At 43.6% G+C, this 20,425-nt stretch overlaps 1 protein-coding gene across 1 annotated transcript in view; it reads right to left on the minus strand.

Moving 5' to 3' along the window:
* Window positions 1-210: 210 nt before the first annotated feature.
* The window catches only part of STIM2 (stromal interaction molecule 2), a 140,631-nt gene continuing 120,416 nt past the window's right edge, over window positions 211-20,425 (minus strand). The window contains exons 8-12 of the mRNA XM_069744635.1: window positions 19,846-20,013; window positions 19,182-19,282; window positions 14,058-14,296; window positions 9,227-9,431; window positions 211-2,147 (exon numbers count right to left, since the gene is read on the minus strand). Of these exons, the coding sequence (XP_069600736.1) occupies window positions 1,652-2,147; window positions 9,227-9,431; window positions 14,058-14,296; window positions 19,182-19,282; window positions 19,846-20,013 (1,209 nt within the window). The 3' untranslated portion in view covers window positions 211-1,651. The remainder of the gene's footprint in view (window positions 2,148-9,226; window positions 9,432-14,057; window positions 14,297-19,181; window positions 19,283-19,845; window positions 20,014-20,425) is intronic.

Genomic DNA, 20,425 nt, shown 5'->3' on the forward strand with positions numbered 1-20,425 from the left:
CTCTTACCTGTTGACATCCGCTACTCTTCTTCTGATCCGCTGGCCTTGCACAATGTCACGCCAGAATGATGACATCTGACCTGGACGGTTAATGAAAAGAAGAGCTGTGGCCGCCAGCAGCCAAGAGGCGGCGTTCCCACTCCCGTACAACAAAATGGTGTGCGAATCAACCAACCCTACATACCAGTCATTGCCAGAAAGTGAACGTCCTTCCAGAAGTCAAATAAATTAGTTTATTGGAAAATTGTACATTTTGAAATGTAACAGATCTAGTGATTAAGATTTGACCAGGCAAAAAAAAAACAAAAAAAAACAAGAGAAAAATATGTCGAAGTATTGGCAAAAGGGGAGTAAGACATACATATCTGTAGTAGCAAAAGTATTATTAGTTTAAAAGTGGCATCGTGTATGTTACAACATGTACAAATCTCTTGTAGCAGAGAAACGAAAAAAATAAAATATGCGAGAGAAGAGCGATACAGGCCCCCACTGCGGATATTAGTCGTCTGGGCAGTGTGAGAGGTTTATGGCGTACAGTACATTTTAGCAATACCCATGGTGTCAGTTCGGAGCTATGAAAATGCATGTGAGTCTGTAACACTCGGACAACAGGGACCATAAACGTTACTTGTTGTTGGCACATCTGCATGCTAATGTAGTCAGTGGGTCAGCCCGAGATACAGTGATTACCTCCAGCGCCAACATAGTACAAAGTATAGAAATCCAGTCACCCTTTGCCTGTAAACAATCCTCGGCTTATGTGTTAATAGCACTTAAAGCACCCGTCTAAGTGCATTAACCCCTGTAACGATCCACAATCATCGCTTGCATAAAAGATCAAGAGAGCGCCCTCTTGTTATATAATATCTACATGTATCCTACAGCTCGCAGCTCTGTGAAATCACAGTGAAAGCCCTGGAAAAAGAAAGAAAATTTAAGGGAAAAAAAAAAAAACAATAAAAACACTCTTTACAGCAGGATGTCAATCTGTAACAGTAAGGATAGGTGAATGTAAGCCTCCCCCATACAAAAATGTATGAGTGTCTTCTTCCGGAAACCGTGTCGATTAGAAACTATAGGCTCTACTTAAAAACCCACTTGAATGAAAAGTGAAAACGGACACTCTTATCTGTCATTTTACAAATCTAACTTTTTCACTTGCAAATTTCATTAGTTTTTTTTATTCTTTTTTTTTTTTTTTGCTTCCTCCAGTCTTGGGAGGAAGAAAAAAAAAAAAAACCTCAAAACTGTAGTGCAATTAGTTACTTAGTCTTTAAATGTAAAATGTCCTAGCGGTGTGGAAAGATAAGAAGATGCTCCAGTAAACAAGAGAATGGGCGAACCCCAACGTAGGCTGAAGTAGTCTTGTTAGCGCTGGGAAGTCCAAAGTGGCTTCTTCACAAAAGAAAAAAAAAATATGAAGAACTAAAAACTTAAAAGCAGAAATAAATAGACAAAAAAGTGACTGTAAACAGATCCACTTTCCGTTCAACTTCAGTGATTGGCATTGACCTTCACAGTCGGTAAAAATGGTAAGACTATCCTCGGAGCATCACACCCAGAACATAAAAGTCTTGAAAAACTCCACAAGGAGTTACATTCTTAAAACGTTAAGACGCTTCATCCATTGTCTTTAATCCCTTCAAGTCATTTACTTTGAGATTTTCTTCAGCAGGACTTTAATTTTCGATTGATTTTTTTCTCGCTTTCGGTCGATTTTTTTTTCACCGTTCTGAGAAGAAAGGTCGTGTGGCGTGGTCTTTAGGACAGGAATACCATGAACTTCTTGAACAGGCTTGCTGTCATTTGAAGTAGGAAATGAAGGATGGGGTGGCTTGGAGATGGGTAAAACACTGGAGAGTTGGTGAAAGCTGCAGGATTTTTCCAAAATACCATTATATACTTTACTGGCTGGGCCAAAGACCATGCTTTGGCTTTCTGTCAACCCTGTGGTGTCAGGGGAGGAAGCTTTAGAAACATCTGGGGTGACAGGAGAGTCTGTAGAAAGAGACTCCTCACCCGAGGTTTCTTCTTTTGAGATCTTCCGTGTAGTTTGCTGCTGAACCTCCAGACTTGATGGAGGCGACTGTCTTCTTCCAATTGAAGAGTTTAATGAATCACACTCTGAGCTGGTATCTTGAGTTTCCCTGAAAATAGAGGGAAAAAAAAAACCTTTATAAAATTTTCACCAACTTCACAAAAAGTTTACATTTTTAGATAAAACTGTATAGATGATCTCAACACATCTGCAAACAAGATCTAAACTACAGATGTTAACCCCTAAGCTCTCTAATACTTAGACACCTTTCATGTGCAGAGGTTCACTCCTGCTCCATGATGGATATAAACATCATGCTGATACACGCAGTTGGGCTGCCATGTTTGCACTCCTAGTAGATCCTAAGTATAGACCTGTCCGTTGGGCTGCCATGTTTGCACTCCTAGTAGATCCTAAGTATAGACCTGTCCTAATTAATGGGACCTGTGCACAATGCTCGCACTAGGCATCAGCTGAATGCACGCCTCACACCTGAACTTTGGAATATGGGAGAGTATGGGTGGACACCCTTTTAACATGAAGAAGCCTAGCAAAGTGCCACAATTGGATGGCTGGATGAGATTCTGTAGGACATCGGCAAAGGCACTAATGGTTTCCACTGATCATGAAGAACTGCCAAGCCTCTGCTTATTCCTTTAACAGGGAATGCTGCCAGCTTAGAATTATTTTTTTCTTAATGTTGGGGGAGGAGGTGATAGAGACCAGGGGAGTATTTCCCACTAGGTGTGGCTTGTTCAGTGTGTGTAGTGCATCCCACCTCCATCACCATGCTCATCCCAGCCCTAACAAATCTCTTCAACTCATCACTAACTTCTGGTATTTTCCCTTCTGCTTTCAAACATGCCACAATTACACCTATCCTGAAGAAACCATCCCTAAATCTGACCACTACATCCAGTTATCAACCCATATCACTGCCCCCGTTCACTTCCAAACTCCTCGAAAAGCATGTCCACACCATACTCTCCTCCCACCTCTCAACTAACCTACTCTTTGACAACCTTCAATCTGGTTTCCGCCCACACCATTCCACCGAAACTTCCCTAACCAAAATTACCAACGACTTACTGCCAAAGCGAACAGACATTCCTCTACACTACTACTTCTAGAGCTGTCCTCTGCCTTTGACAGAGTCAACCACTCCCTTCTACTACAGATCCTTTCTTCCCTCGGTATCAAAGACCTTGCCCTCTCCTGGATCTCCTCATACTTCTCTAACCGTACATTTAATGTTTCCCACTCCCACAGTACCTCTCCATCTTAACCTCTCTCTGTCCCTAAAGGCTCTATCTTAGGACCTCCAGCTATATTAGTTGTCCCAGGCCAAAGGTAAAGTCCCATGGCTTCAAGTACCATCTATATGCTGAGGACACTCAGATCAACCACTCTGGCCCAGACGTCAACTCTCTGAAGTCCTGATTCTAAGAGTGTATCAGCCAAATCCTCATCTTGCTTCCTAAAGCTCAACGTAGACAAAACTCAGCTCATCATCTTTTCTACATCTCACCTATCTTCCCTACCTGATCTATCAAAATAAATGACATCTGCTGCCTCAGAGTACCCCTCGACTACCTTGTCCTTTAAACCCCACATCCAAGCCCTCGTGACCTCCAACTCAAAAAAAAAAAGAAGTCCAGAATCCATTTTCTCTTCAACCCCCAATCTACTAAAATACTAGTGGCATGCTTTCATCATCTCCCACCTCGACTACTGCAACATAATCCTCTGTGGCCTTCTTGCTAACACTGTCACACTTATCCAGTCTATTCTTAACTCTGCTGGCCGACTAATCCATCTCTCTCCTCGATACTTATCCCTTCGGCAAAATCCTTCATTGGCTACCAATTCCCCAAAGTATGCGCTGCAAGATACAAAAGGCGTCCATAATCTGTCTCCCCCATATATCTCTGAACTAATCTCCCACCATGTAATGTCAAAGTCCTCCCAAGACCTCTTTTTCTCCTCCACACTCGTACGTTCTTCCTCCAATCGACTTCTCCCGAGTATCACCCATCCTCTAGAATTCTGTGCCCTAACACGTACGATTATCCTCTGTAGTAAAAACTTTCAAGAGGAATTTGAAAACCCATGTCTTCAGAACAACTTACAACCCCAAACCTATTGTCTCCTTCCCCATTTTCCTGTAAAATGTAAGCCCACAAGGGTAGGTCCACTCCCCTCTGTATCTGTCTGTCACTATTAGTTTGTTCATTGTCATTTCTATTTGTGTATTGTATGTAACCCCTACTCATGTACAGCACCATGGAATCAATGGTGCTATAAAAAAATAAATAATAATAGGGCAGCACATCACTATGAACAACGCCAGCATTCATCAATAACGCTTTACTTATTAGTATCCTAACCCCCACTCTGATGCTTAAAGGGTTTTTTCACACAAAAATTAATTTTAATCAATAGATTGATTAATTCAAATAGTTACCTATTCTGAGGAAAGGGGATAAACATGTTAATTAGGGCAACCCCATTAAAGGAGCAATGGCAATATTTAGTGCGGGTCCCATTGTTTAAAGATATTTACTTTGCCCTTTAGAGGTAACTACGTGTAGATCATTATTTATAGTGGGGGTATGTAGAGGGGTGTTTTGGCAGAATTACAGAAACACAGTAGGTATGGGCTATTATTTTAGGGGACCCTGGGTGTATTACAGCAGTATTTGGTGTACTATAGTTATTTGTTGTATAACTTGGCAAAGGTACAGTAAGTTGTAAATGGAAGAAGTTGTGGTGGCGTTCTGGGCCATACGGAGAAGATGAGGAAAGTGAATGACTCCAGTAAGAGAAAATATCAGATGTAAGTTGGATCTAATTGTTCATTTGTAGTCTGGGGTCCCATGTAAGAGTCGGTGCAGTGGATTTTGTAGGGGCAGGTTGGTCTTCGATCCTAGGGCAGCATAAGCTGTAAATATGGCTCTGATCCTGACGAACAGCAATGTGAGGGTATGTGCACACGTTGCGGATTCTCTGCGGATCCGCAGCGGTTTTTGAGGTGCAGAAACGCTGCAGATCCGCAATTGATTTACAGTACAATGTAAATCAATGAGAAAAAAAAATGCTGTGCACACTTTGCAGAAAATCCGCTGCGGAAACGCTGCAGTTTAAAAGAAGTAGCATGTCACTACTTTTTTGTGAATCTGCAGTGTTTTTGTACCCATTCCATTATAGAAAACCACAGGGGTAAAAAACGCAGCAAATCCGCAAGAAAACCGCAGGAAAAAACACACAAAAAACACTGCGGAACTGCACAAAAAACGTGACAAATCCGCAGGTGCGTTTTCTGCCAGGAGAGGCAGAATCTGCACCAGAAATTCCTAAGCCTAATCCGCAACGTGTGCACATAGCCTAAGACTATTGGACCCGATGGCAGCCTTTTCTTAATAGCCACTGCCATAAATCTGATTTATAGCAGGATGTTGTGAAGCTGTTCTACACTATGCCCCAAATGTTGACCAATGTGTAGCAATATAAATGTTTGTTAGCAGACATATAAGTTAGAGGTTTCGCATTAGGGGTGGTTAGATAAAGAAGCTTGGATACAAATGATAGACCATCAGGAAATGGCGGAGAAGAGTCATGAACGTTTGGCGGGGCAGTATGATCAAGGAATAGAAAAGGATGCGCATGATCGCCGTTTGATATTGCAGCTCATCTCAATGCCAGAATACAGGACAACTCTGCAGTACAAAACACAGGCGAAAACAGCAGAGCGTGCTTTTTCTAATGCTTGATGACACCCTTTATGTCTTGGCAAGCAGTTATGCCCGTTCTCTGCTCTCAGGCCGTTGACAATCCTGTCTTATAGGGGTATTCTCAAGTTGTCTCTTCAGCACTCCAGAGCTATGCAGTCTCCTTACTTCCTTGGTTCTGGAGGGGCAAGCACTCCTAGTTGAAGGGGGTATCTGGGACTTTATAAAAAAAAAAAAAAATGTACCTAAGCACTGACAGGCAGATAATTGCAGCTTACATGCCTACTGTGCACCGCGCTCTTCTTCCCTGACATAGAGCAGTCACAGACCACTCCTGACAGATTCAGAAGCCTCTGCTGAGGGTCTTTTCCGCTCCACTGTGTCGACGCGGCGGAGCTTCCAGCGTCATTCTGATTGATAGCTGGATCCTCACTGCCTAACTGGGGCCCACTGGGGGAGCCTGCTGTCAGTCAGAACACCGTCAGAAATCCCACCCCGTCGCACCAGCAGAGGCGGCCGAATCCCTGGAAGGAGCTGTCTGCAACCGCTCCGTGCCAGGGTAGAAAGGCGCTGGGCACAACAGGCAGGTAAGTTGTATTTACCTGCCTGTTAGTGCTTATGTACATTTTTGGCATAAAGTCCCAGATATACCCTTTAAGTGACCGTTCTGGTGAGCAGCAGAGCTGTAGTATTCGTAGAACTATAAAGCTCAGCACAAGTTCTGCTGTAACACATTCAACCATCAGTGATTTGGTATGGAATCTACACTGCCATTACTACATTTACACATAAAGAAAACAGGACATTACAAGAAGCACAAAGCTCCAAAAAGTGAGCCCCGATTAGACAACCTGCTCCAAATGCTGCGAGACTGGTGATTTTGCAAGATTTATACCAGCAGCTTGTCAGGAGCTGTGAGTGAGGGGGAGGAAAGTGAACAGCTAAATGCTGTATAGAATTTATTGGAGAGAAAAAAAAATTGGAGAGAGGTGGATGGTGTATTAGAAGTGGACCGCTCTCCTGGAGCGTACAGTGGCTTACAAAAGCATTCACCACATTTGGCTTTTTACCTATTTTATTACATTACAATCGGTGCTTAAATATTTTTGTAATCCTATGTGTGTGTGATGCATCAGCACCAAATAGCCTAAGTTGGTTAAGTCAAGTCAAAAAAATATAGGCAAAAATATAATTTATGGGATCAAATAACTAAAAATTGCCATGTGCATTTGTCTTCACGCCTTTTGTTGCGAAGCCACTAAAAACTTCTGGAGCAAGCAATTACCTTCACAAGTCACATGTTTAATGACAGATTGCACGCAGGTGAACTTGCTAAGTGTCACATGGTCTGTCTGTATATACACCTTTTCTGAAAAGCCACAAAGGCTGCAGCACCATTAGTCAAGAGGCACCACTAACCAAACAGCACCAAGGAGATCTCCAAACAAGTCAGGGACAAAGTTGCTGAGAAGTACAAGTTAGGAATGGGTTATAAAAAAATATCAATCTCTGATGATCCCTGGAGAACCATCAAATCCATTATCATCAAATGGGAAGAACATGGTACCACAGCAAACCTGGTAAGAGAGGGCTGCCCAACAAAACTATCAGCCACGGCAAGGATGGCATTAATCAAAGGGGCAGCACAGAGACGAAAAGTAACCCTGAAGAAGCTGCAGAATTCCCAAGCAGACTGGAGTCTCTGTCCATAAATCCACAGTAAGCCGTACACGCTATAGAGATGGCCTTTATGGAAGAGTTGGCAGAAAAAAAGCCTTTATTTACACACCAATTGTAAGGCTGGTTTTAAGTTTGCCAAAAGACATGTGGGAGACTCCCCAAATGTACGGAAGAAGGTGCTGTGGTCAGATGAGACCAAAATTTAACTTTTTGGCCAGCAAAGTAAACGCCTAGTCTGGCGCCAAACCAACACAGCTCATCACACTAAGAACACCATTCCCACAGTGAAACATGTTGGTGGCAGCATCATGCTGTGGGGAGGTTTTTCAGCTGCAGCGACAGTGAAACTGGTCCGAGTCTAGATAATAATGATTTGAGACTAGGACGGGGGTTCATCTTCCAAAAAGACAATGACCCAAAGCATACTGCTAAAGCAACACTAGGGAGATTTAATGGGAAAAGTGTAAATGTTTTGGAGTGGTCAAGTCACAGCCCAGACCTTAATCCAACTGAGCATCTGTGGTCAGACTTGAAGATTGCAATTCACCAGAGGAAACCATATAACGAAGGAGCTGGAGCAGTTTTGCCTTGAGGAATGGGCAAACAATTCCAGTGACAAGATGTGGAAAGCTCATAGAGACTTATCTAAAGCGACTTGCAGCTGTAACTGCTGCAAAAGGAGGCTCTACAAAGTACTGACTTTAGGGGGGTGAATTGTTATGCACAATGAAGTTTACAGTTATTTTTTTCCTATTTTTATTGTGAAAAACAACCAAACCAGTTGTAGGCATGTTCTTTTCATGAACTGATGCAAACCCTGAAGAAAAAAAAACTAAAAACACTGAAATTCCAGGTTGCGAGGTAGCAACACACAAAAAATGCAAAGGGGGTGAACACTTTCGCAAGCCACAGTAACTACTGTGCAGTTTCCTCCAGGGTCGGGGCAGGTTCTAGTGGCAGAGCGCCATGGAAACCATCTGTACACTATGTAAGATAAAAGCTCTAACTGAAAGAGTATGAGATAGAAAAAGCATGTCAACTGTAAACTTGTTTATTTTCATGCTGCCTAACCACAGCAATTTAGTAACTTGAGAATACCCCTTTAAGTAAAAGGCCCAAGTGTTCTGAAATTTAGAAACTCGTACGCACATGCTGCAAAAACTTTCCGCAGTAGATCTTGCTGCAAATCTGCATGTGTACATTTTGCTTCAGAATCACAAAAAGGTTTTATCCTGCCAGACTGAAAAAAATGAAATTTGTTGGGGAAAAAAAAAATCCACATCAAAAGGTTACATGCTGCAAATTGTAAAATGTTCAGGGCAGGTCTGCACCAAAAAGCAGGTTACAGTACAGACGGGTGATTGAGATTTTTCAGGCCTCATCCACATGCTGTGGACGTTTCCTGTAAATTTTGCTGTGGATTTGTACATAGAGTGGCGCCGGAAAACATGGCTAGATAGGTATCAGGAAAATGACAAAACTCGGGTAAATGTAGGAATTATTAGCAGCGAGTCCACACAAAAGCAAGCAACCGATCATAAAGAATCAGTTTAAAAAAATTGTTGCATGTAAAGAAAAAAAAAAATACAAAACATGCATGTAAGGTCCAAGAACTAAATAAATGGAGCACAGACGGTTTTTTGGGTTTCTGCTGGCGCTCGTAACCATTTAGCAGCCCGTGGATGTGCACTTGCTTCTGCGTCGCTGCCGTTCCCATGTACAGGGATTTCGGAATACGATCTACCTGCTGGGCACATTAGCGCGACTTAATTTCTCATACCACTGCTTCTCTGCAATGAAATAGATGGCGGCATCCTCCTCCTCCTCGGTGCGGTACAGAGCCGGACAGCTCGATACGGACAGAATGTCGGGGTCAGGCGACTGAAGGACGTGCTGAGACTGGGGGGAAGGAGGAATCACACTGCGGCGAGGGCGACACATGCTGCTGCTCCGTGCCAATGTTCCATGAGTTTTCAGAATGGAACCTAGAGACAGGAAGGAGATTTTAATCAAACAAAAGAGAAAAAACCTCTTCAATAAACATTAGATCATATGATGAAAACAACCAGGAAAGTAATACACCGGCGTCCATAAAAAGAATGACACACTGTAGATATTAACAACAAAAACACCTTAATTCTTTCCTGGATAATCTCCATGACATTCCCAGTGCAGTTTGGTTATGTGGACACTAGAGGGCCCTGTAAACAAGGTAAACTAAGCACATGGCTTTGTTCATAGTATAACAGGTGTCAGAGCAGAGCGGAAAACTGCAGTTACAAAGGAAGCTGCTCGCTAAACTTTTAGAAAATTAATTCCAAAAGAAAAATAAATATTAAACATCTAGAGTTGAAAAATAAAAAGGAAATGATATTAAATACAAAAAAAAAATTAATAAAAACAGCTTTGTTGTTGGCCCCAAACATCTACACAATGCCTGCAGCAAGGATCAGGAATTGGCGGAAAGATAATGAAAAATATTATAATAAAATATATATATTTTAAATCACCAAATTATGTTACCGTACTTTCCCAGAGTCTTAGAATATTACGAGACACCCCCCCCCCCCACCCCAATGATGGCAAGAATGGAGCAGATATAAAACTTAGTAACGCGCCCCCCCTTATACTCCAGCCTTTTTTGATTTACAGGTTTCTGCGGTGGAAAAAAAGTTATCAGCTACCCATGGGAACGGTGATGATTTACTGATCGGTGGGAGTCGGACCGCTGAGACAGTGATGGGCGGATCGGGGACTTTCATCCCAGTCACAGAGTGAAGCAGGAGGTTGGACTCTGTTCTTTCTATATGGAGAGTGCCGAGTGCAGCCCTTGGCCGCCCCATAGGGAAGGTCTGGGATGCGTCACCCATGCCAACAAGGACAAAAGCTCCCTGCTCTGTTTCACCAGCGCAGGTCCCTGCGGCCGGACCCCACTCATCATCAAGCACCTAGAAGGGGATTCCTGTTGAAAACCAGTTAAGTCTTAGCAAGTAGAGGTGTGCGAAGGGAAAAGATGTGACCTTCTCATCACCAGCTCTGCTCAGGCTCCCACTGACTGTATCTAAATGCCGGGATTTGGAGGTTTCGCCCCCAGCAGTTCGCCCCCGTTTGTCCTTATAGTTCATGAATTCCCGTCTGTCATCAATCCACATGTCACACAGTGCTGTACAGAGGGCGGCACGTTTGTGACAGGTTAAATCAACTGTTTCCACCTGACGTCACAGGGAACCGCTAGACTGCACTCCGTGACCCAAGGAGCTGCCGCTGCGACAGGCAAGTATCATCCCTGGGACGAAAAAACGCGGGGGCGAAATGTACCCGGGGCGAACTGCTGGGGGCAAAACATCCTATAACCCTAAATGCCAGACTGTGCCAGCCTCCTATACCCATTCTGGGCATACAGTCACTTGTTGTAATAGGGTTTTCATTAAATATATTGGACCATTTGGCTCCTAAAGGTTCTATGTATTACAGTTCATAGCTGACAGCAGAATAAGTTACCAGTCCTCTACAGTCCACATGGCCCTCCATACAGTATTATGGGCACCACATGGCCCTCCATACAGTATTATGGGCACCACATGGCCCTCCATACAGTATTATGGGCACCACATGGCCCTCCATACAGTATTATGGGCACCACATGGCCCTCCATACAGTATTATGGGCACCACATACATATCTCTATATATACACACACACAGGTATACAGGTAATATATATCTATATCTATATATATATATATATATATATATATATATATATATATTTTTTTTTTTTAAATGACGTAGCCCCATTATAAAATAAAGACAAGATCCTCCCGGCCCGTATCATGGCTGTTAAGCGTTGTAAGTGCAGGTCTCCCGAGGCTAGCGTAGCATCGGGTGCCAAGTGAGCGCTGCAGCTAATCAGTGACCATTATTGGGCTGCTCTCACTTTCTTCAGGTGAACCTCAGACAAGAAAAAGACGTGAGCTGCAGCAGCGTCTGATGATTGTCTGCAGGGGTCACAGCGTTAGGCCAGCCTCGGGAGACCAGGCGCAGACATCGATGGAACTACACTAGTATGGGAAGTAATTTTTATTCTTCAAGGGGCACTACTTAATTTAATAAAGAGCATTGCTCAGGTAATGGATAACCCCTTTCATATAGAACAAAAATTAAACCTTTCTGGAGCGCTGAGTAACTGGATACTTAAAGTCCCAAACACAACCTTAATATGTGATCTGGTCACAGCGAAATCTTGTGTGTGCAAGTCTGACGACAAGTAGGAAACTGTATTAATAATAATCCCTTTGTCTACAGACGACAGCGATCCAGCTCCCTGGCCCTCCCAGTGTGTACGTGACTAACCAGATTTTCTCAGGAGAATATTAGGATTGTTAATTCCCATTAACCCCTGCTGTAGGACCGCTGGGAAAAAAAGAAAAACTTGGGTAAAAAGAAAATTTTTCTTAAAAAAAAAAAAAAAAAAAAGAAGCTTTTATTGCACATTAAAAATGTGACTTGTCAGACGAAAAGCCTGAAGCTGCGGCGCTACAGAGATGCGGATGTCTGGTCTGTGTACGCAAACAGCCTGGGGAAATAATATCGCTCCGCACGCTGTCCGCCTGACGTCACACCGAAAATACTGAGGTGTGAACGCATCCCGACAAGGAGAATCTCTCATCTGCAGCCTCAGGCTTGGGCTGGTAATAGAAAATCATTATCTCTCTACACAGGAAGGAAAGAAAAAGATCACATTTCTAATATATACCAATTACAGGCTGTTTAATGACCGACTTATTGGGGTAAATGCTAGAAATGTGAGTACAGTCATGGCCAAAAGTATTGACACCCCTGCAATTCTGTCAGATAATACTCAGTTTCTTCCTGAAAATGATTGCAAACACAAATTATTTGGTATTATTATCTTCATGTAATTTGTCTTAAATGAAAAAACACAAAAGAGAATGAAGCAAAAAGCAAAACATTGATCATTTCACACAAAACTCCACAAACTGGCCAGACAAAAGTATTGGCACCCTCAGCCTAATACTTGGTTGCACAACCTTTAGCCAAAATAACTGTGACCAACCGCTTCGGGTAGCCATCAATGAGTTTCTTACAATGCTCTGCTGGAATTTTAGACCATTCTTCTTTGGCAAACTGCTCCAGGTCCCTGATATTTGAAGGGCGCCTTCTCCAAGCTGCCATTTTTAGATCTCTCCACAGGTGTTCTATGGGATTCAGGTCTGGACTCATTGCTGGCCACCTTAGAAGTCTCCATTGCTTTCTCTCAAACCATTTTCTAGTGCTTTTTGAAGTGTGTTTTGGGTCCTTGTCCTGCTGGAAGACCCATGACCTCTGAGGGAGACCCAGCTTTCTCACACTGGGCCCTACATTACGCTGCAAAATTCGTTGGTAGTCTTCAGACTTCATAATGCCATGCATAATGCCCGAAAAACATGTTCGAGCCCCTGAGGCTATTCGACAGCCACGAGACATGTAGGCATTCGGCCGGCTCGAATACTCTCGGCTTGGTTTGCACACTCTGATAACGCCTTATCTCAGCACGTCCGCTCAGTCCAGGGAGTAAAGGATCTTCGCATGCTCGTCTGCGCTTCTGGACGCGTGCAGGAAGCTGCTCTGCCATTTACTTTGCCTAGTCTTGTCTGTAAATTCGACCAGACTAATACACGCTCTGAGGTTTTCTTTCTATGTGGAATTACTGTGAGCCACAAAACTAACTGCTAACTAGCTGGTAACTACCCGCCTGTTCTATGCATTGCTGACCCAGCCGCGCCTGTCCACGATTCAGCAGCCCCACGTCAGACTCAGAGCAGCTCTTCCTCTTCAGTCGACGGCATGTGACTGCCATCATGCTGATTGACAGACGGCTCCCAAATGCAAACTTCAGGTGAATGTACCCATTAGCGGAATTATTTTATCATTCTTGGCGCTAACATAAGGGTAACGCTATATACATCAATACAGTATATTGTAGAAGAGGAGTCTTATTAGACTACCAGGGCAAGGCAAGTATCTACGGTGGGTGACATCACCACTGGATAAAGGGGCTAACTGATCAAATGCAGAAAATAGAAATAGATGATTAAATTAATAAAAAAAATAAAATTCTAAAATCCCTGGACTTTAAATTAACAGATATATAAAAAATATTTCTAAACAGGTGAAACATCCCATGAAAAAGTTTTAGGCAGGTGTGGAAAAAAAAACTCTGTGAAAGTAAGAATACTTTCTAATTAGAAGTGTTCATCGTATATTTTCAGCAACTGAAATGGAAAGTGAAAGAACAAACGAGAAATCTAAATCGAAGCCCAAAAGCTTCCATTCTTCAAGGTACACTAGTAAACCGGAGCAAGGCAAGGAGGTTGCTCCAAACATCTCGGGGAACCAACCACACATCTTCTAAGGATGCCGCTTGTGCAAACCCTTCTGTCTCTTGATTTAATCCCAGACAGACACTTTGCATTTTGTTAAAATAATTGATGAATGCTTTTTTTTTTTTTTTAGCATTATTTATTTGCGGCATTTTTTCCACACCTGCCTAAAACTTATGCAGAACTTTGCATACACTGTCCTGATGGGATGGAGGGATGGCTTACTTACCGTGGAACTGGGAGATAATTGGAGGCGTATCTTCATCCAAATCATCCACCCCCCCAGCTATGGGGTAAGGAGGAATGGAGACTCTGGGCATGACCACCCAGCTGTGCTCAGAGTACAGTGTAGATGTCAGGCTCGGCAAACCAGAATTGTGCACGATCTGAAAACCGCACATTTTCTCGATCTGTTGCCAACGATAAAGTCGCTCCCGCAGACACGTGGTTAACTCAGAAAGCGCTTTCCTGTGGGAGGAAGATTACATTGTTATTGTAGCAGACGAATACTGAAATGTAGTAGAGCAGAGTTTGTGATCTGGCCCAACTCATCAGGACACGGAAACATCTCAGCGGCGGGAATTACAGGAACAAAAAAGAAACATGACGGATACAGCGTTTACCAGAGGACGGAATTCATTCATGGACACTCATGGGATCGGTCATACATGTCTAATAAATGGGGGGCTACCACTGTCTCCACTATTCACAGAACAGGAACCCATGTCTGTTGCTTAGAACATGTCTGCAGAAGGTAAGAGAACAGGGGCGAGTCAGGTGCAATAGGACCCCCAAACTAACTCTACAGAACATTAAATAGAGAGATAAGAAGAAAGTGAGGCAGCAGTCCTCAAATCAATATGGACGGTCATTGTCAGAACAACCAGCAGTGTAGTAGTTGGTGCAATCACCAGCTGGAACATGGATGTCAGCAGCTTTCTAGTGACGGTGGCCACATTCCGCTGTCAGCAGAAAGAAAAGCTAAGGATGCCATAACAATGAAGGCTTCCCACTACACACAACTTACAGGGGCTGTCCACTACTAGGACAAAACGTCCTGGATTTAAATGTTTGGCCCCAATACAAATAAAAGAGCCTATCCTCCCCTCTCTTGTGCCGGTGGTGAAAATGCTGTGTCAGCCCTCGCGGTCCTGGGGCTCTGGTGCGGTTGCATGACAAGTAGCGCATGGCACCCCGATCAGCGCTGGCGTCCCCGTCTTCATACGAATTGAAGAGAAAGCCATGATAACAGTGGTGGGGACAGGGACGCCAGCGCGGATTGGGAGCCACACAACCACACAAGAGCCCGGGGACCGTGAGTGCTGACACCACTGGAACGGCTCCGGCATGGGAGGGGAGTTTAAGCTTTTTTAATTTTTTCGGGGCCAAACATTTAGATCATGAAGGTGTTGTCCTAGCAGGGTACAACCTATTTAATATTTTTTACAATCTGAATCACAATGCTGCTGAATCCATTGTAATGGCGCATGTCAGCCAATAAACTTCATTAACATATAATGATAGAGGGGATAGAGCAGTTTGATTCCTAAAGGTACCGTCACACTCAGCGACGCTGCAGCGATATAGACAACGAGCCGAACGCTGCAGCGTCGCTGTTTAGGTCGCTGTAGAGACGTCAAACACAGCAGCTCCAGAACGATGCAGCAGCGATCCAGTGACGTAACGGCGACTCACTTATCGTTCTCGCTGGTTGTTCGCTCCATGTAAAACGTTGCTGGCATCGTTGCTTTTGATGTCAAACATGACGATACACGCCGACCTGACGACCAAATAAAGTTCTGGACTGCTAGCTCCGACCAGCGATGTCACAGCGGGATCCAGATCGCTGCTGCGTGTCAAACACAACGAGATCGCTATCCAGGATGAGGCAACATCACGGATCGTTCTCGTTGTAAAGTTGCTGAGGGTGAAGGTACCTTTAGAGCCACAGGAGCAGAGTGACATCAGATCTTGGTCACAAACAGCACAGCCAGCTGTATAAAGGGGTTACACAGACTTTACAGCAACAAAAAGGTAGGAAATAGGCTGAACTGGATGGACAAATGTCTTTTTTCGGCCTTACTAACTATGTTACTATGTTACTATGAAATGTTTAGTTTTACCCCTAGCTCTGTTTGCTTTGGATAGCCCATGAATATTACATCAGTGAGTGTTCAGAATCTTAGTCAGGCAACCAGATGTATGAAGCAGTTTATACAATCCAACACCAACCTAATATTATATCCCCATCCTAATGACAGGCTGGAAACTGCATTAACAGGAACCTGTCAGCAGGATTGTGCTCAGTAACCTACACTGTCATGTTGGCACCGTCATACTGATTATAATGATACCTGGGGTGAATAAATCCGTCTTGTGGTTGTTTAATCTTTATTTGTAGTTTTCAGTTAATGATATGCTCGTGCTCCGGGGCGGCCTGTGGGGGGGCGGCCTGTGGGGCTCTGGCCTCACCGTCATCATTGTGGCCTAAATTACAGGTCACTGAAGCAACAGCTACCTGCCTATTTTAAATACTGCATTTGCGCAGTTAATATTGTGTTTAAAAAATAAAATTAACGACAGCAAAATGGCGCCTGCGCAGTAGCATCTATCGCTTGCCAACAGATGCTATTACGCCATTTTTTTTTGCTCAAACAAAATGGCGCAGACATGTGCAGTAGCATCCATCAGCAAGCGATAGATGTTACTGCGAGGCACTGATGCCATTTTGCTGTAGTTACTTTTTTGTAAACACCACAGTTTTAACTGCGCAAGCACAGTATTTAAAGCCTTTACCCCCAAGGGTGGTTTGCACGTTAATGACCGGGCCAATTTTTACAATTCTGACCACTGTCCCTTTATGAGGTTATAACTCTGGAACGCTTCAACGGATCCCAGTGATTCTGACATTGTTTTCTGGTGACATATTGTACTTAATGATAGTGGTAAAATTTCTTTGATATTACCTGCGTTTATTTGTGAAAACAAAAAACAAAATTTGGCGAAAATTTTGCAATTTTCCAACTTTGAATTTTTATGCCCTTAAATCACAGAGATATGTCACACAAAATACTTAATAAGTAACATTTCCCACATGCCTACTTTACATCAGCACAGTTTTGGAACCAAAATGTTTTTTTGTTAGGGAGTTATAAGGGTTAAAAGTTGACCAGCGATTTCTCATTTTTACAACACCATTTTTTTTTTTTAGGGACCACATCACATTTGAAGTCATTTTGAGTGGTCTATATGATAGAAAATACCCAAGTGTGACACCATTCTAAAAACTGCACCCCTCAAGGTGCTCAAAACCATATTCAAGAAGCTTATTAACCCTTCAGGTGTTTCACAGGAATTTTTGGAATGTTTAAAAAAAAAAAATTAACATCTAACTTTTTTCCACAAAAAATTTACTTCAGCTCCAATTTGTTTTATTCTACCAAGGGTAACAGGAGAAAATGGACCCAAAAAGTTGTTGTACAATTTGTCCTGAGTACGCCGATATCCCATATGTGGGGGGTAAACCACTGTTTGGGTGCATGGCAGAGCTCGGAAGGGAAGGAGCGCCATTTGACTTTTCAATGCAAAATTGACTGGAATTGAGCTGGGACGCCATGTTGCGTTTGGAGAGCCACTGATGTGCCTAAACATTGAAACCCCCCCACAAGTGACACCATTTTGGAAAGTAGACCCCATAAGGCACTTATCTAGATGTGTGGTGAGCACTTGACCCACCAAGGGCTTCACAGAAGTTTATAATGCAGAGCCGTAAAAATAAAAAAACTTTTTTCACAAAAATGATCTTTTAGCCCCAATTTTTTTATTTTCTCAAGGGTAGGAGAAGAAATTGGACCCCAAAAGTTGTTGTGCAATTTGTCCTGAGTACGCCGATACCCCATATGTGGGGGTAAACCACGGTTTGGGCGCATGGCAGAGCTTGGAAAGGAAGGAGCGCCGTTTGGAATGCAGACTTAGATGGATTGGTCTGCAGGCGTCACATTGCATTTGCAGAGTCGGGGGTTAATGTGTCAGGAGCGGTCTGTGACATAGTGCCGGATGCCAGCCGCGATAGTCAGCTGACACTCGGCCGCGCTCCCCCCGTGACCGTGGCCGATCGCATATGACGTACTATCCCGTCGGTGGTCATAAGGGGCCCACCCCACCTCGATGGGATAGTACGTCATATGTCAGAAAGGGGTTAAGATAAGCGGCAGATCACCGACGGCTCAGTGAAAGTGACCTGTTATTTAAGCCAGAGTTATGACGATGAGGCTGGAGCACCAAAAAAAAAGGCCCCACACATAGGTCGTCCCGAAACACCAGAATCTCATTAACTGTAAACTGTATTGTAATCAGTATAACGGCGCCAACCTGACACTGTCTGTAGTTTACTGAGCAAAATCCTGACGCCATGTTCCCTATAAAAGAAAGCTACAATCAGCAAATGACCTATGGTTTAGATCAGATTTTTGTGTTAAACGTGTGTTTTCATTTTTGGAGGGCATTTTTTTTTCTCCATATCATAATCTGTATCAAAAATAAAATTTTTTTTAGATACGGCAATTTTTACACTGGTCACATGTACATGTATTGTTTTCAAGAAACAATACATGTATATAAGCCACAATGAGCAGGCGCTGACCAAATCTTTCATATGGAAGCATCTTATGAGCATGTAACCAGGTGATTGTGAAGGGAGGGGAGCAGGAGAAGGGATGATTGCTGAATCCTGTGCTATCAGCTGTGTATAGAGGTGTAACCAGTCACCGAAATCCTGCATTGTCCTTGCCGAAAACTCTTCCTGAAAGGGCAAAAAATTATTGTCTCAGAAAAGCCCTGGGGCCACTGAAAATTGCAGAAATACTCTTATTTTCTCTAAAGATCGTGACATAGAAAAAAAAATTGAAAAAAAAAAATTAGCAATAGGTCATTTTCTGATCATAGTTTCTTTTGCAAGACAGACAATTAGAAAGCTCTTTGAGTCTGCATTTCCAAAGCACTGACCACTGGGACCTGCGTTGATCGGCAGAACAGGGATCTTTTCTATGCTTAGATCTGTGTGTTCTGCAATCTCCATAGGGCCGCACTCCGCTGTGCTTGGCTACTTCTCCCCGCCCCACAGTGAATGAATGGAGCAGAGGTCGGACGTCCAACCTGCTGCTCCATCTTATAACGAGGGTAAAAACTCCCTTGTCTGATCAATACGGACGCCAGCGATCAGGCCAACACCGATCAGCAAGGCATTACCTATTCTATGGATAGGTGATAACTTGTGTTAACCGGACAACCCTTTTAATGGTTGCATATTACTCTGGTAGAGGTTCGCATTAACCATCACCATGACTGAACTTACTTTGCCTCAAGAATTTTATGGTCCACCTCATCCAGCGACGAGCTGTGTGCAACATGTAATGTTCCAAAAACTGTGCTCCTCTTCTTCTTTATTTTCTCTGCCTAGAAAATAAACAAAGGCTTGGAGTATTCAGGAGCCGCCAACAAACAGAGCACTTTATATAAAAGCCTAAAACCTTTGGGGTCGATTCATCAAGACTGGCATGGTGAAAGCTGGCACGACACTAATTCTTATCAGGGTACAAGGCGTCAAGAGGGGCACGCCACTTCATGAATTCCGCGCCTCTAGTTAGTGGCGTGTACCTGTATGCGCTGCGCCAGAAATGCTACTCCAGTCAGGGACAGGCGTAGTATCTCTGGGGTAAAAAAAACAGCAGATGGCAAATCAAAAGGCAGAAACAGTGCTAAGCCACGTCTGTCTTCTCACTGTCCCCCTGCCTGTCTTCAACCGTCCGACTCGCTCCTGCTCCAATGATGCTCTGCTAAAAATCAAATGCCTCCTGATGATGATGCATGTAAATAATGAAGCCCCCATTACAACTAGTGTCATGGGACAAAGGCAGAAGAACTCATTGTGCCAGTTATGACAAGTCCTCCTAGAGACACATATGCAGAGGTGCAGACTAATTCAATATGTGTAACAGGTCCACCCTCCGAGCCCTTACCTCATCTTTAGCTATCGCCAGCTGCATCTCCGCGTTCTGCTTCTTGATGTTATAGTACTGCACTTCCACCTCATGCGTTAACTGCAGCCATTTCTGGAGCGTATCGGGCACAGACCAATTACTCCTCAGTTCAAACTCCTTTTCGGCCTTCTTTAGGGCCATGCGAACCTGCAAATACCAAGTATTTATCTCCACATTATACAGTGACCTACCCAGAAGAAGCTCGTTTATTATGCGTTTAGGCCCACTAGAGATACCAGCTCCTAGAAGGGTCAGGTCCCACCAACCTCATACTCTCTGGTCTACAGTAAGTTACCTTTAGAAAGGTTTTACTGGAGTCAAATTCTACAAAAACCGAACTAGTCGCTATGGTGTATGTAGCCATAAGCAGTCCTCATGGCCATAGGCTTACAGATGGGTGAAGCCCTGCAAATGGAGAGCTACTCTGTAGAGATCCTCTGCTCAGAAGGGCACACTGGGAAAACCTCTTCTAGTACCAGTTGGGATACATAGTTCGCATCTCGGCTTCAGGAAAATGGCCACCGCGATCTCCATCTGCACACGCGCGGCATCCCGCGGC

This window comes from Ranitomeya imitator, chromosome 1 (genome assembly GCF_032444005.1).
Source record: "Ranitomeya imitator isolate aRanImi1 chromosome 1, aRanImi1.pri, whole genome shotgun sequence".
In the NCBI taxonomy this organism is placed as follows: domain Eukaryota; kingdom Metazoa; phylum Chordata; class Amphibia; order Anura; family Dendrobatidae; genus Ranitomeya; species Ranitomeya imitator.